This window comes from Mobula hypostoma, chromosome 19 (assembly GCF_963921235.1).
Source record: "Mobula hypostoma chromosome 19, sMobHyp1.1, whole genome shotgun sequence".
Taxonomy (NCBI): Eukaryota; Metazoa; Chordata; class Chondrichthyes; order Myliobatiformes; family Myliobatidae; genus Mobula; species Mobula hypostoma.
In genome coordinates, this window is record NC_086115.1 from 19,554,309 (window position 1) to 19,568,771 (window position 14,463).

The window sequence follows — 14,463 nt, forward strand, 5'->3', positions numbered from 1 at the left end:
AGTGCTTGGAATCAGAGGAGGTAAGGGAGGCCCTTAATGAATACTTTGCTTCAGTATTCAGTGAGGGGGACCTGACCTTTGTGAGGATTGTGTCGAAAAGACTGATTTGGTAGAACATGTTGACATTAAGAAAGAGGAAGTGCTGGAACTTTTAAACATTAGAATAGATCAGTCCCCGGGGCTGGACAGATATGTCCCAGGTTATAGGAAGCCAGGGAAGAGACTGCTGTGCCTTTGCGATGATCTTTGTTTCTCACTGGCCACTAGAATATTACCAGCTGATTGGAGGGAGGAAAATATTATTACTTTGTCCCAAGAAAGCAAGTGGAATAACCCTGGGAATTACAGACCAGTGAGTCTTACTTCAGTGGTGGGCAAATTATTGGAGGAGATTCTTAGAGACAGAATTTGCAAGCAGATATAATCTGATTAGGTATAGTCAGCATGGCTTTGTGAGGGGTAGATCATCACTCATGAACCTGATTGAATTCTCTGTGGATGTGACAAAGCACATTGATGAAGGATGAGCAGTGGGTGGATTTTAGTAAGGTGTTGATAAGATTTCCATGTACGCTCATTCAGAAAATCAGGAGGCATAGAATTCAGGGAAATGTGGCTGCATGGATTCGGAATTAGCCTGCCCATAGAAAGCGGAGTGTGGGTGTAGATGGAGTGTATTCCGCCTGGACGTCGGTGACTAGTGGTGTTCTGCAGGGATCTGTTCTGGGATCCCTGCTCTATAAGTGAGGAAGTGGGAAGGATAGATTAGTAAGTTTTACAGATGATATGAAGGTCGGTGGAGCTGTAGTGTAGAAAGTTGTCATAGGTTACAACGGAAGATTGATGTGATGTAGAGGTAGGCTAAGAAGTGGCAGATAGAGTTCAGTCTGGAAAGATGTGAAGTAATTTACTTTGGAAGGTTGAGATTGAAGGCAGAATACAGGGTTAATGGAAGGATTCACACACAAAATGCTGGAGGAACTCAGCAGATCAGACAGCATCATAGAAACATAGAAAACCTACAGCACAATACAGGCCCTTCGGCCTACAGAGTTGTGCTGAACATGTCCCTACCTTAGAAATTACTATAGCCCTCTATTTTACTGTGCTCCATGTACCTATCTAAAAGTCTCTTAAAAGACCCTATCGTATCCGCCTCCACCACTGTTGCTAGCAGCCCATTCCACACACTCACCACTCTCTGAGTAAAAAACTTACCCCTGACATCTCCTCTGTACCTACTCCCCAGCACCTTAAACCCGTGTCTTCTTGTGGCAACCATTCCAGCCCTGGGAAAAAGCCTCTGACTATCCACACGATCAATGCCTCTTATCATCTTATACACCTCTATCAGGTCACCTCTCATCCTCTGTTGCTCCAAGGAGAAAAAGCTGAGTTCACTCAACCTATTCTCGTAAGGCATGCTCCCCAATCCAGACAACATCCTTGTAAATCTCCACTGCACCCTTTCTATGGCTTCCACATCCTTTCTGTAGTGAGGCGACCAGAACTGAGCACACTACCCCAATTGGGGTCTGACCAGGGTCCAATGTAGCTGCAACATTACCTCTCGGCTCCTAAATTCAATTCCACGATTGATGAAGGCCAATACACTGTACGCCTTCTTAATCACAGAGTCAACCTGCGCAGCTGCTTTGAGTGTCCTATGGATTCGGACCCCAAGATCCCTGTGATCCTCCACACTGCCAAGAGTCTTACCATTAATACTGTATTCTGCCATCATATGCGACCTACCAAAATGAACCACTTCACACTTATCTAGGTTGAACTCCATCTGCCACTTCTCAGCCCAGTTTTGCATCCTATCAATGTCCCGCTGTAACTTCCGACAGCCCTCCACATTATCCCCAACACCTCCAACCTTTGTGTCATCAGCATACTTACTAACCCATCCCTCCACTTCCTCATCCAGGTTATTTATAAAAATCATGAAGAGTAAGGGTCCCAGAAGAGATCCATGAGGCACTCCACTGGTGACCGACCTCCATACAGAATATGACCTGTCTACAACCACTCTTTGCCTTCTGTGGGCAAGCCAGTTCTGGATCCACAAAGCAATGTCCCCTTGGATCCCATGCCTCCTGACTTTCTCAATAAGCCTTGCATGGGGTACCTTATCAAATACCTTGCTGAAATCCATATATACTACATCTACTGCTCATCCTCCATCAATGTGTTTAGTCACATCCTCAAAAAATTCAATCGGGCTCGTAAGGCATGACCTGCCCTTGACAACGCCATGCTTACTACTCCTAATCATATTATACCTCTCCAAATGTTCATAAATCCTGCCTCTCAGGATCTTCTCCAACAACTTACCAACCACTGAGGTAAGACTCACTGGTCTATGACTTCCTGGGCTATCTCTACTCCCTTTCTTGAATAAAGGAACAATATCCGCAACCCTCCAGTCCTCCGGAACCTCTCCCGTCCCCATTGATGATGCAAAGATCATCGCCAGAGGCTCAGCAATCTCCTCCCTCACCTCCCACAGTAGCCTGGGGTACATCTCATCCGGTCCTGGCGACTTATCCAACATCGATGTAAAAAAGTAAAGAGCAACATTTTGGGCAGAGACTCTTCATCCATCGCTGTTGTCTGGCCTGCTGAGTTCCTCCAGCATTTTGTGTGTGTTGTCTTGGATTTCCAGCATCTGCAGATTTGCTCATGTTAATGGAAGGATTCTTAGCTGTGTGCAAGAACAGAGGGATGTTGGGACCCATGTCCATAGATTCCTCAAAGTTTTCATGCAGGTTGATGGGGTTGTTAAGAAGGTGTACGGTGTATTGGCCTTATTCATGGATTTGCATTCAAGAGCTGCGAGTAACGTTGCAGCTTCATAAAACCCTGGTTAGAGCATGCTTGGAATATTGTGTTCAGTTCTGGTTACCTCATAGGAAGGATGTGGAAGCTTTAGAGAGGCTGCAGAGAAGATTTACCAGGAGGCTGTCTGGATTAGAGAGCATGCTTTATGAGGATAAGTTGAGTGAGCGAGGGCTTTTCTCTTTGGAGTGAAGGAGGATGAGAGGTGGCTTGATAGACAAGATGTTCAAGATGACAAGAAGCATAGTTTGCTAGAGACTTTTTTTCCACGGTGGAAATGGCTAATATGAGGCAGTACAATTTAAAGGTGATTAGTGGTGGGATGTCTGAGGTTAGTATTTTACACAAAGAGCAGTGGGTTTATGGAACGCAGTATGAGGGGGTGCTGGTAGAAGTAAGTACGTTAAGGACTTTCAAGAAAGCCGTAGATAGGCGCATGGATGATAGGAAAATGGAGGGCTGTGTAGGAAGGAAGGATTAGATTGATCGTAGAGTCGTTTAAAAGGCTGGCACAACATCATGGGTCAAATAGTTTGTAGTGCGCTGTAATGTTCTGTGTTTACATTAAGAACCTTCATGATTTTCCTATTAATTTTTGAAGGGTAGCTGAATGAATTTTAATTGGTATCTAGATAGATTGTTAGAAAAGTACAGCACAGAAGCAAGCCATCCTGTATGACTCCACAGCTCGAAGGAATAACGTGTACGACAGAGTGTTTGTTTCCATCCTGTATGACTCCACAGCTTGAAGGAATAACATGTATGACAGAGTGTTTGTTTCCATCTAGTCCATGTCAAATCATTTAAGCTGCATAATCCTATTGACCTGTACCAGGACCCTCCATACCCATGCCATGTATTACCGATCCAAACTTCTCAATTTAATTTTATTGAAGTGTAAAAGAATGTAAAAATAATAGCATACTGTGTATTGTTCGGTAGTAATTATGTTTATCTACTAGAACAATTTCAGACTGTAATATTCAGCATAGTGCTTCATCTTCAGTTATGGTCTTTGGGACGTGCCCGCTGCATTCCTTCTCTTGTTCTTCCTCATTGTGAAAGACACAATCATATTAAGGGAAACAATATATTAGTTTCCATAAAGTAGATGATTTGTTACCACACATTCAGCTTGGTCTGTAATTGCGGTTCCATTGCGTGCGTGTAGAGGGCCACAGCTAAAATGGATGTGTTGCTTTTCTGAACAGATCCCACCCTCACTCCCTAACAAGCAGCGAAACATTGAAGGACATTTCTCATTGGAATGTGGCTCCTGACTATACTGTCGAGTGTGGTAGCTATTCCCTTTTGGAAATGTTAGTGTGGTTCTTATGGGAATTAAATGATAGGTTCTCCAGTGGTTTCCCTTCCATTCTTCCTTTTGTCTTTGTAGAACATCTGGAACTGTTTCTCTATATGAAATGTGTAATAATGAGCATGGACTGTTGAATCAAGTATTGATCCTAATCAGAAACAGTATTCCAGAATTAAAATTCTGTGTTATTTGTGTATTGTAGCTAGCAAGCTTGAGAAGAAATGTAATGTCCATTTTGTTGATTTGTCCTTTAACATATCAATTTCAGACTCCAATTATCCACTAGACGAAATTGCTAGATGTTGTGACATCCAACTTTGCCACACCTTTGGACTAACTATGATCTTGTCTTATTTTTGACGTGTAGGTACAGCCTAAATTTGAGTCAAGGAGATGTGGTGTGTACAGTAGAAGAATATCTCCCATCGTTGGTGACCTGGGCCCAAGATTATATGCATGATTCCCCTCAGTCTGGCAAACGCCAATTGCAGCTTAAACTGTAGGTGTATCTCACTATTGCATTGAATGTAAATGAAGTGAGTGAAATGTATGTACTTGCAATGGAATAAGCTGTTTGGGGTAACTGCTGATGTTAAACTCACAAGCAAGTCATATTTTCCCACCTTAGTTTCTGAACTGCATATTATGCCTGTGATGTAAGAGGCCCATAGATGGAGTGCCTTTAACAGTCAGGGTTCCTTGGACATGCCATGCTTGCACTTCAGGGTTATGAAAACATGTTGACCCTGAACTCATGGTATTTCAATTTTAAAAGACTCCTACTTTTGGAATGTTGGTTTATCTGCAAGTCGCCATTTCAATTCAGTATTTGCCAGTTTCTGTCTAATGACCTTGAAGTGGCCTCCCCCAGTTCAGTTCCGTAATTTCCACACCATCCTTATCCTTTCACACTGTAACATATTAAGATAAGCTAACAGTCTTCAAGCAGCACACACAAGATGCTGGAGAAACTCAGCAGGTCAGGCAACATCTATGGAAAATAAGCACAGTCAAAGTCTTGGCCTGAAACATCAACTGTACTTTTTTCCATAGGTGCTGCCTGGCCTGCTGAGGTGCTCCAGCATTTTGTGTGTGTTGCTTGGATTTCCAGCATCTGCAGATTTTCTCTTGTTTGTGATCTGATTGCTAACATGCTTAAATTATGTTTCCCCAACACTTCATCCAGCTTCATTCCCTTAGGACTAGGTCTAGCATCGACCCATCCCTATATACATGCATCCAAAAGTTCTTAATCCTTTCACACTAAGGCGTTCCCTGTTGACATTGTGAAAGTTGAAATCTTGTACCACTTCAACCCTATTCTGTCTCCTATCTCAGATTTGTCAATGGATCTGCTCTTCCATCTCCTGCTGCCCGTTGGGATGCACCTGTAGTATTGTAGGATTTGAGAATTAAACATGGCGGGATTTGTTTTATGTGCTTACCAAAAGCTGCAGCCCTTTACTTCCATTACGAACAAACCAAAAGCAGTTGCCTTACGCTGATATCATTACAGACACCGTCTCTGAAAGTGAATACAACAGTTCAATGATGGTGTTTGTGAATTATGTAGAACAGTTTCTATTATGAACAATATCTATCATCTGTCGCCCATTACATTACCCTTTACCGCCCCCCCCCCGCCAGAATTCACCTAAACCAACATTGTAAGTCTGTCTGAAGCTTGGCCCGGGTCCTATGTGACTTGGTTGGAGTAACATCAGGTGCCTCTGGTTCATCCAGGGCTTTGCTAACACGCACGTGTTCATGTTCTGATGCAGGGAGTGTGGTAGTGGAACCATCCCGGTCTTGGTGGGCCAGTTTAAGGCTATCTGCAGAAATACTTTCAAGTTTACCCTTCCTATCTACAATAAAAGTCTTTTCTCCCCATTTCAAAACGCGGAATAGACCATTGTAAGGGGGCTTAAGGAGGTTTTGATGGGCAACGTAGCAGACAAAAATGGACGAGGTAGAATGTTGGTTAACTAGAACCCAAGTGTGCTGTGTGCCATGATGGGAGGTAGGAATAGGGGCAAAAGAATTGAGTTTAATATGGAGGGCAGAACACTGCTTAGACGCTAACGAGACTGTCATGACATCTTTTTAAATCTTTTAATTGAATTAGTACCGAAAAGGTAAACCATATAGGCACTGATACACTGTTGCAATGTAACTTAAGAGATATTAATACACAAAAAGAAGTTAGTACAAACAGTGCAGTTTAAATATAAAATAACAAGGTAATATAATAGTGTACTAATTTTCAAATATGTCAATAGAAAAAGGAAAATAAACCCACCGTGCAACTAATCTAAAAAGCAAAGCAATGGGCTAACTAGGTATCAAGTAGAGTTAAACAACTTAAAACAATCACGTCCTCAAACCCGACCTCCATTAAAAACAGTTAAAAAGCAAGAAGGGAATGTAGATATGGCCAGAGAAAGAAAAAAAGTTACATTAAATGAAAATGTTGAATAAAAGATCTCCAAGTCTTCAAATTTAACTGAAGAATCGTAAAGATTACTTCTAATTTTCTCCAAATTTAAACATAGTATCGTCTGGGAAAACCAAAATCTCCTGGCACCCATAGTGGCTGCCCGTGCACCAACTCAGCTGTGGAAGTCTGCACGTCCTCTTTTAGACCGTTCTAAGCCCCAGCAGGACCCATGGGAGATGATCGTGTCTGCTGAGCCCTCAAGTATGTGATTAGGGGTATTGCCTTTAAGGGTACTGTACAGGGGAGCACAAGTTCAGTGGCTCGCTGAAGGGTGATAGAAATTCATCAGACCTAAAAACTCTTGCACTGCTTTGGTAGTGTGGGGCAGTGGAAAGTCCATAAAACTGGTGATTTTTGACGGAATGGATGTGGCATCTTCTGTGGAGATGCGGTGGCTGAGAAAGTCAATAGTAGACAACCCGAACTGGCATTTAACGGGGTTAATAATCAGCCCATGTTGCCTTAAACACTTGAAAAGTGTGCGGAGGTGTGATGAGTGTTCTGATTTGGATGCGCTTGTGACAAGTATGTAAACAAGAAGACAATCTAAGTCTTTTAACGCAGAGTCCATTAGTTGCTGGAAAGTCTGCATTTTACAGCCCAAGCAGCATTTGCAGAAACTCAAATAGGTCAAACGCGGTTATAACAGCAGTTTTAGAAACATTCTCAGCACACACAAAAACCTGCCTAAGTCCATTTTCGAAACCATTATCTTTCACAGGTGCTGAAAAGTCTTGAATATGTGGCACCGGGTACTGATCGGGGGTGGAGGCCTCACTTATGACAGCAGTATTATCGCATGGACGGCAACCACTGTTGGGCTTAGAGACCATGTGGAGGGGTAAAGCTCAAGGGCTGTTTGACCTGTGTACAATGCCCAGCATTTCCATGTTAGCAAACTCAGCATTCACACTGGCCAGCTTTTCTGAATCCAGCCTACGCACACAGGCATGGACTGGTGAGCCATTTGTGGAAATGTGCTTGACCCCATGCTTGGTGACTGTAGTGGAAAATGTGGACTTGGTGAGGTTGGGAATTTGCCCAGTAGGTGAGTAAACTCACATGTGGTGATGCATGCACTTGACAGAGTTGTCATGGGGAACTTAGGGTACAGGATAACAACCCGAAGTCCTTTGCATCCACAAGCTGGCAGTTCTTAAAAGCTACTAATAGCCCTTTAGTGCACAGGAAATTTCCGGCAAGCAGAGGTTGAACTGCTTTAGCCAAGACAAAGACACGTGTGCAGCGTCATCCACTGCAGCTGAGCGTCACACTTTGTGTTCCATAAGCCCAGATCCTGCTGTTGTTGACAGCCTCCAGCGAGGTTCTGTCACTCTGCCTTATAATCAATGGGCGATGCTGGCAGCATACCCACTTGAGTGCCTATGTCACACAGGAAGCGTCACCCTGAAAGGGTATCCGTAATGAACAATAGTCAACCCTAGCAGCTGGAACCCACAGTGTTCACAGACGACCTGAGGTTGGCACTGTCGAAGCTGCATGGCATTTGTACAGAAGTGTGTGGTAAAATCATAGACCTGGTGTTGTCTGATGTAGAGCTGCAGATGTGAATTTACTGGAGGCTCTGCTGACAGAGAAAGGAGGAGGAATGATGCACCTCTGCCTGGCTGAGTTTAGACTGTTGGCCATTTTAGCAAACTCCCTATAGTCCTTCATAGGTGTATTAGTGAGGGCTGTGTATACTTGATCAGGCATTTGTTGCATAAAGAGTTCTTTAAAAGTAAAACAAGGTTGGTGATTGCCCAGGGGAGATAGCATTCATTCTGAAGGCTGAACATCACCCAGGCCAGGCAAGAAGAGCAGTTGTTTGGCAGTCTCAAACTCACAGTACAAAAGTCTGTAATAGGTGAAAGTCACGTGCAGACAAATAATTTTTTTTGCATGTGGGGTGTTGATGTTCCTGTTGCCATTTATGTAATTAGTTTTTTTGGGCATGGGGGTTTGATGTTTTTCTTTGAATGGCTACCATGTTTCTTGTTTCGTGGCTGTCTGGAGAAGATGAATCTGAGTTGTATACTGTATACATAACTTGATAGTAAATGTATCTTGAACCTTAACATGTTGTTGAGTAACTCTGGAATTGTCTGAGAGTGTTGGGGTCACCAATGTAGGATTTTTATATGCATAACAAAAGCCGCAGCCCTTTACTTCCTTATGAACAAGCCAAAAGCAGCCGCTTTGCTCTGGCTTCATTACATCAGACACCATCTCTTAAAGTCAGCACAACATCTCAATGGTGTTTGTGGATTATGTAGACCCATTTTCTATTCTGAATATGTATCATCTGTCACCCATAACTACTCTATGTATAATACCAGTAAAGTGATCACACCTTTTCTTATTTTAAACGCTACTCATTTGAGGAGTCGTTTAAGACATTCTTCTTCAGTATTGCAATAATGGTCTCCTTGAACAATTATGCCGGACCCTCTCCTCTTTTTTTTTCCCTAGTTATCACGTCTGAAACATCCATACCCGGAATGTTGAGTTGCCAGTACTGTTCTTCATTCTACCGTGTCTCGGCGATTACAGCAAAATCATATTCCCAAGTGCTGATCAAACCTCCCAGTAAGGATGATGGATCTGTTGCAGTCCAGATGTAACTCATCCTGCTTTCACTGGTCCCATCTACTCCAGAGAGTAGGTAGGACCATGCACCTACCAATGGGCCAAAAATCTAAAGCCTCCCTCCTACACCATAACTTTAGCCACACCGTCATCTTCTTATTCCTTGTACTGATGGCGCTGGAAGTATCCACGGATTATAGTTTGCGGGTTCTGCTCTTTAATCTGCTACCTAATACCCTAAATGTTGGAATCAAAGATGGGATAATAAGGAACACTATCTGAATGGAAATGCTCACAAAGTGGTTACCCGATCTTTAGGCATTTATACCTAAGATACATTTTTTCTATTTTTTTTCCAGTCCTAGTGATGGTGATCTGATCAAATCAGATTCAGCATGTGGTATCACAATTCTTGATATTGAAGACGTTGAAGAGAATATTTGGTCCCCAAGGTTTGGCTTGAAGGGCAAGATTGATGTAACTGCTTCTGTTAAAATTCACCGCCGGTGCAGGAGCCAGAACAGAGTCATGCCTTTGGAGCTTAAAACTGGGAAGCAATCCAACTCTGTGGAGCACAGAAGTCAGGTATAGTCATCAGCATATTGGGACAGTGTTTCTGAAGATGTTACCCCTTGCTGGGTTGTGGTTCCAAAAGTGCTGACATTCATGAGGGAGAAAGGGAACATTGACCAACTCATTAACCACTCTCTGAATTTAGACCTTGATCCCAGCTTCCTTTCACTGTTGACGTTTTTATTTTACCAACAAGCTCCTGTGTTACCTTTTCAACTTAAGTTTAGAATTTAAAATGTCAGTCTGGATGGATGCTGAGGACTGACATTGATCGGATTCACTCAATGTTCTGAGGACTTTTACTTAGGTTGGGAGAGTTGTTCCACAAGCTACTCATCCAGCAACTGCTGGGACAATTGTAGCCATCATCTCAGATGCTTTTGTCGTGATCTGTAAAATATGTCTTGTTCCACCAGCAGGACAAACCCAGCAGAGGTTTGTTACTGATGTTGTGGTTCTGCACATCATCGAGGACACCAGATCTTGCGTATTTTCATGCTGGTTAGGACAAAAAGTGTTTCCCAGGGTCAGCTGAAGGGGAGAGGTACTTGAATTTCCTGTGATTGCACTGGAAAGTACCATGTGTTAGAGAGTGGTTGGTGAGGACTAAGGAGGGACCACAAAGGAGGAAATATTTGAAATGAGGAAGGGGAGTTTGTATCTGGTGGTAGAATCCTGCTGGAGCTGGAGAAAATTGAAAAATTTCTTTTGAATAAGGAGGCTGGTAGAGTGGAAGGTGAGGAGCATGGAAATTCTGTCTAGGAGGAGAAAGGGAGTTGAGTACTGAGAGCTGAACTGTTGAAAGTAGCCCACTAAGTTAGGAGCTCTGACACAGGGAGCAGGAAAACATTTCATTTCTATGGAAAATTTATTCATTGGAGCAAATACAGTGGAGACGGAGGAATGGAAAGGATTCGTTACAGCCAGTTTGGGAGCAGGTATAGTTCAAGACAGGTGTGGAGTCTGTAAGATTGTAATTAATGCTTGTGGTTGGCTTGTATTTGGAGAAGGGAAGATCAGAAAGGGAAGAATCAGAGAAGGAACATGTGAAAAGGAATAGTGTGGAAATTAGCAGTGAAGGTACTGAAATCTTTGAGACTTGTAAACTTGCAGGAAAGAAGCAGCATCAAATGAAGTTGTTGATGGCAAAGTCTGTTCCCTGTAGATTAAAAAAAGGCAGGCATTGTTTGGGTTTATGGGAGTTCCCTTATCTATAGCTCTGAACTGGAAAAAGTGATTGGAGTTCAAGGAGGTTGTTCAATGCAAGGGTGTGTAAGGTGAATGAGAACTGTTCGTGTCCACATTTGAGGAAGAAGCAGAGGACCGGAAGAGCTTCCTGTTGTGAAACACAATAGTAGAAGGATTGTACTGTGCATCTCTGATAAACTTGGAGATGCAAGAAACTGCAGATGCTGGAATCTGGAGAAAAATGATAGTGCTGGAGGAACACAGTGGGTCATACAGCATGTGTAGAGGGAAGAGGACTTCTGATGTTTTGGGTTAACACCTCCATCTGGCACTGGACAATTCGGTGGAAGGGCCTTGACCCGAAACATCCATTAACCATTCCCCTTTGTGGATGCTGCCCAACCTACTGATTCCCTCTAGCAGTCTGATTTTGTTTTGCGTGATAGAGATGAGCTGGTTGAGCCAAGAGTAGAGGACACTTACAGAGTGGCTGAGGGCATTGGACTGGCCAAAATGGAGAGGAAGTCAAAGGGGCATGATCATAATGAAACGAAAGGTAGAAGTGGGCAATGTGGGATTGGCACCGAAAACTGAGTGAAAGCTGTGAAGGGAAGATCTTTTGAAAAAATAGGATTTGTAACTGCCTGGGCAATAGTGGGCTATTGTTTATGATTTAGCAGCTGACCGTCAGCTGATATTTGGCCTCTACAAGATAGAGGGCAGATGCTTAGACCACAAGAGCAGCATCATAAGACCATAAGAAAAAGGAGCAGAATTAGGCCATTAACTCATCGAGTCTACTCTGCCATTCTATGTTTTATTATCCCTTAATTCCATTGTTCAGCCTTCTCCCCGTAACCCTTGACACCCTTACTAGTCAAGAACCCATCAACCTCAACTTTAAATATGTTCAATGACTTGGCCTCCACAGCCATCTGGCATTGAATTCCACAGATTCACTACCCTATTGCTAAAGAAATTCCTCCACACTTCTGTTCTAAATCTATGCCCCTCTGTTGTAAGTCTGTGCCCTCTGGTCCTAGACCCCCTCGCTATAGGAAACATCCCCATATCCACTCTATCCAGACCTTTCAATATTTGATAAGTTTCAATGAGGTCCCCCCATCATTTTTCTAAACTCCAGTGCGTACAGGCCTAGAGCCATCAAATGTTCCTCAAAGGTTAACCTTTTACTCCTGGATTCATTCTCGTCACCTCTTTTTGACCTTCTGCAATAACAGCTCACCTTTTCTTAGATAAGGGGCTCAAAACTGCTCACAATACTCCCAAGTGTGGTCTGACCAATGCTTTATAAAGCTTCTGCATGACATCCTTGCTCTTGTATTCTAGTCCTCTTGAAACAAATGCTAACATTCCATTTGCTTTCCTTACACCGACTCAACCTGCAAATTAACATTTAGGAAATCCTGTAGGAAAGCTCCCAAGCCCCTTTGCACCTTTGATTCTGAATTTGCTCCCCATTTAGAAAATAGCCTATTCCTTTATTCCTTCTACCAAAGTGCATGACTATATACTTTCTTACACTATATTCCCGCTGCGACTTCTTTGTCCATTCTCACACGCTATCCAGGTCCTTCTGCACACTCTGTCATACCTGCAACACTATCTGCCCCCCTACCAATCTTCGTATCATCTGCAAGCTTGCCCACAGAGCCATCAAATCCATCATTCAAATCATTGACATATAATATGAAAAGAAACTGTCTCAATGCCAACCCCTGTTGACCACCACTATTTACTGGCAGCCAACCAGAATAGGCTCCCTTTATTCCCACTCTTTGCCTCCTGCCAGTCAGCCAATTTTCTATCCACCTTTCATGTAATACTATGGGCTCCTACCTTGTTAAGCAGCCTCATGTGTGGCACCTTGTCAAAGGCCTTCTCAAGATCCAGTAACTTTCTTTGTCTATCCGATCTATTATTTGCTCAAAAGAATTCCAACAGATTTGTCGAGCAAGATTTCCCCTCAAGGAAACCATGCTGGCTTTGGCCTATTGTTTCATGTATCCCAAAACCTCTCTGTTAATAATGGACTCCAACATCTTCCCAACCACTGAAGTCAGACTAACTGGCCTATAATTTCCTGTATTTTATCTCCCTTGCTTCTTAAAAAGTGGATATTTGCAATTTTTCAGTACTCTGGAACCATTCCAGAATCTAGTGATTCTTGAAAGATCACTACTAATGTCTCCACAATCTCTTTAGCTACCTCTTTCAGAACACTGGGATGTGGTTCCATGTGACTTGTCTATCTTCAGACCCTTCAGCTTCCCAAACACCACCACCTTAGTAATAGCAACTACACTCACTTCTGCTCCTGATGCTCTTGAATTTCAGACATACTGCTGGTGTGTGTCAGTGAAGATGGATACAAAATACTTAAGTTCATCTGCCATGTCCTTATCCCTCATTACTACCTTGAGCATCATTTTCAGTGGTCCGATATCCACGCTGACTGCTTTTTTACTCTTCATGTATCTGAAAACATTTTAGTTACCCTTTTTATATTATTGGCTAGCTTAGACTCATGTTTCATCTTTTCTCCTTAATGCTTTCTATTTGTTTATGAAAGTTCCTAATACTGTTCACTTCCCACTAATTTTTGCTATATTATGTACCCTTTCTTGCTTTTATGCTGTCTTGACTTCCTTTTGTCAGTTACGGTTGCCTCATCCTCTCTTTAGAATACTACTTCTTTAGGATGTATCTTTCCTGCGTCTTCTGAATTGCTCCAGAATCTCCTGCCATCGCTGTTCTGCTGTCATCTGTGCTAGTGTGGCCTTCCAATCAACTTTGGCCAGCTCCTCTCTCATGTCTCTGTAATTCCCTTCACTTCACTGTAATATTGATACAGCTGATTTTAACTTCTCCCTCTCAAACTGCAGGGTGAATTCTACCCTAATATCATCTCTGCTTCCAAAGGGTTCCTTTACCTTAAGCTCCCTAATCATAACTGGTTCATTACACAACACCTATTGCAGAATTGCGTCTTCCCTAGTGAGTTCAACCACAAGCTGCTCTATAAAGCCATCTCATAGGTACTCTACAAATGCCTTCTCTTGGGGTCCAGCTCCAACCTGATTTTCCCAATCTACTTGCATATTAAAATCCCCCATGAGCTCTTTTCCTCTATGTCCTATCACCTCCCAGCTTCTCACATCGTTAGTTTTTATTCCTCCTCCCCTTCTCCCCTGCTGGTTGTAATCCTCCCCCCACTTTTTTTCTCTGTCTTCTGCCCATTTCCTTTCCAGTCCTCATGAAAGGTCTCAGCCTCAAATGGTTCATCTTCCTCTGTAGATGTTACCTGACCTGCTGAGTTCCTTCGGCATTTTGTGTGTGTGACTGTACTTATTTAGGTAGGCAAATTGATGTTGTGATGTTCAAGCAGTAAATAAAACTTGGTTTTAAAACTTGTTTAAGTTGGTTCATCTAA

The 14,463-nt window shown here is 42.8% G+C and overlaps 1 protein-coding gene across 1 annotated transcript in view; it reads left to right on the top strand.

The window, feature by feature from the left end:
- dna2 (DNA replication helicase/nuclease 2) overlaps nt 1–14,463 on the top strand; it is an 84,852-nt gene that overhangs the window by 24,150 nt on the left and 46,239 nt on the right. Inside the window, exons 6-7 of the mRNA XM_063071483.1 lie at nt 4,530–4,661; nt 9,608–9,833. Coding sequence (XP_062927553.1) covers nt 4,530–4,661; nt 9,608–9,833 — 358 coding nt within the window. The remainder of the gene's footprint in view (nt 1–4,529; nt 4,662–9,607; nt 9,834–14,463) is intronic.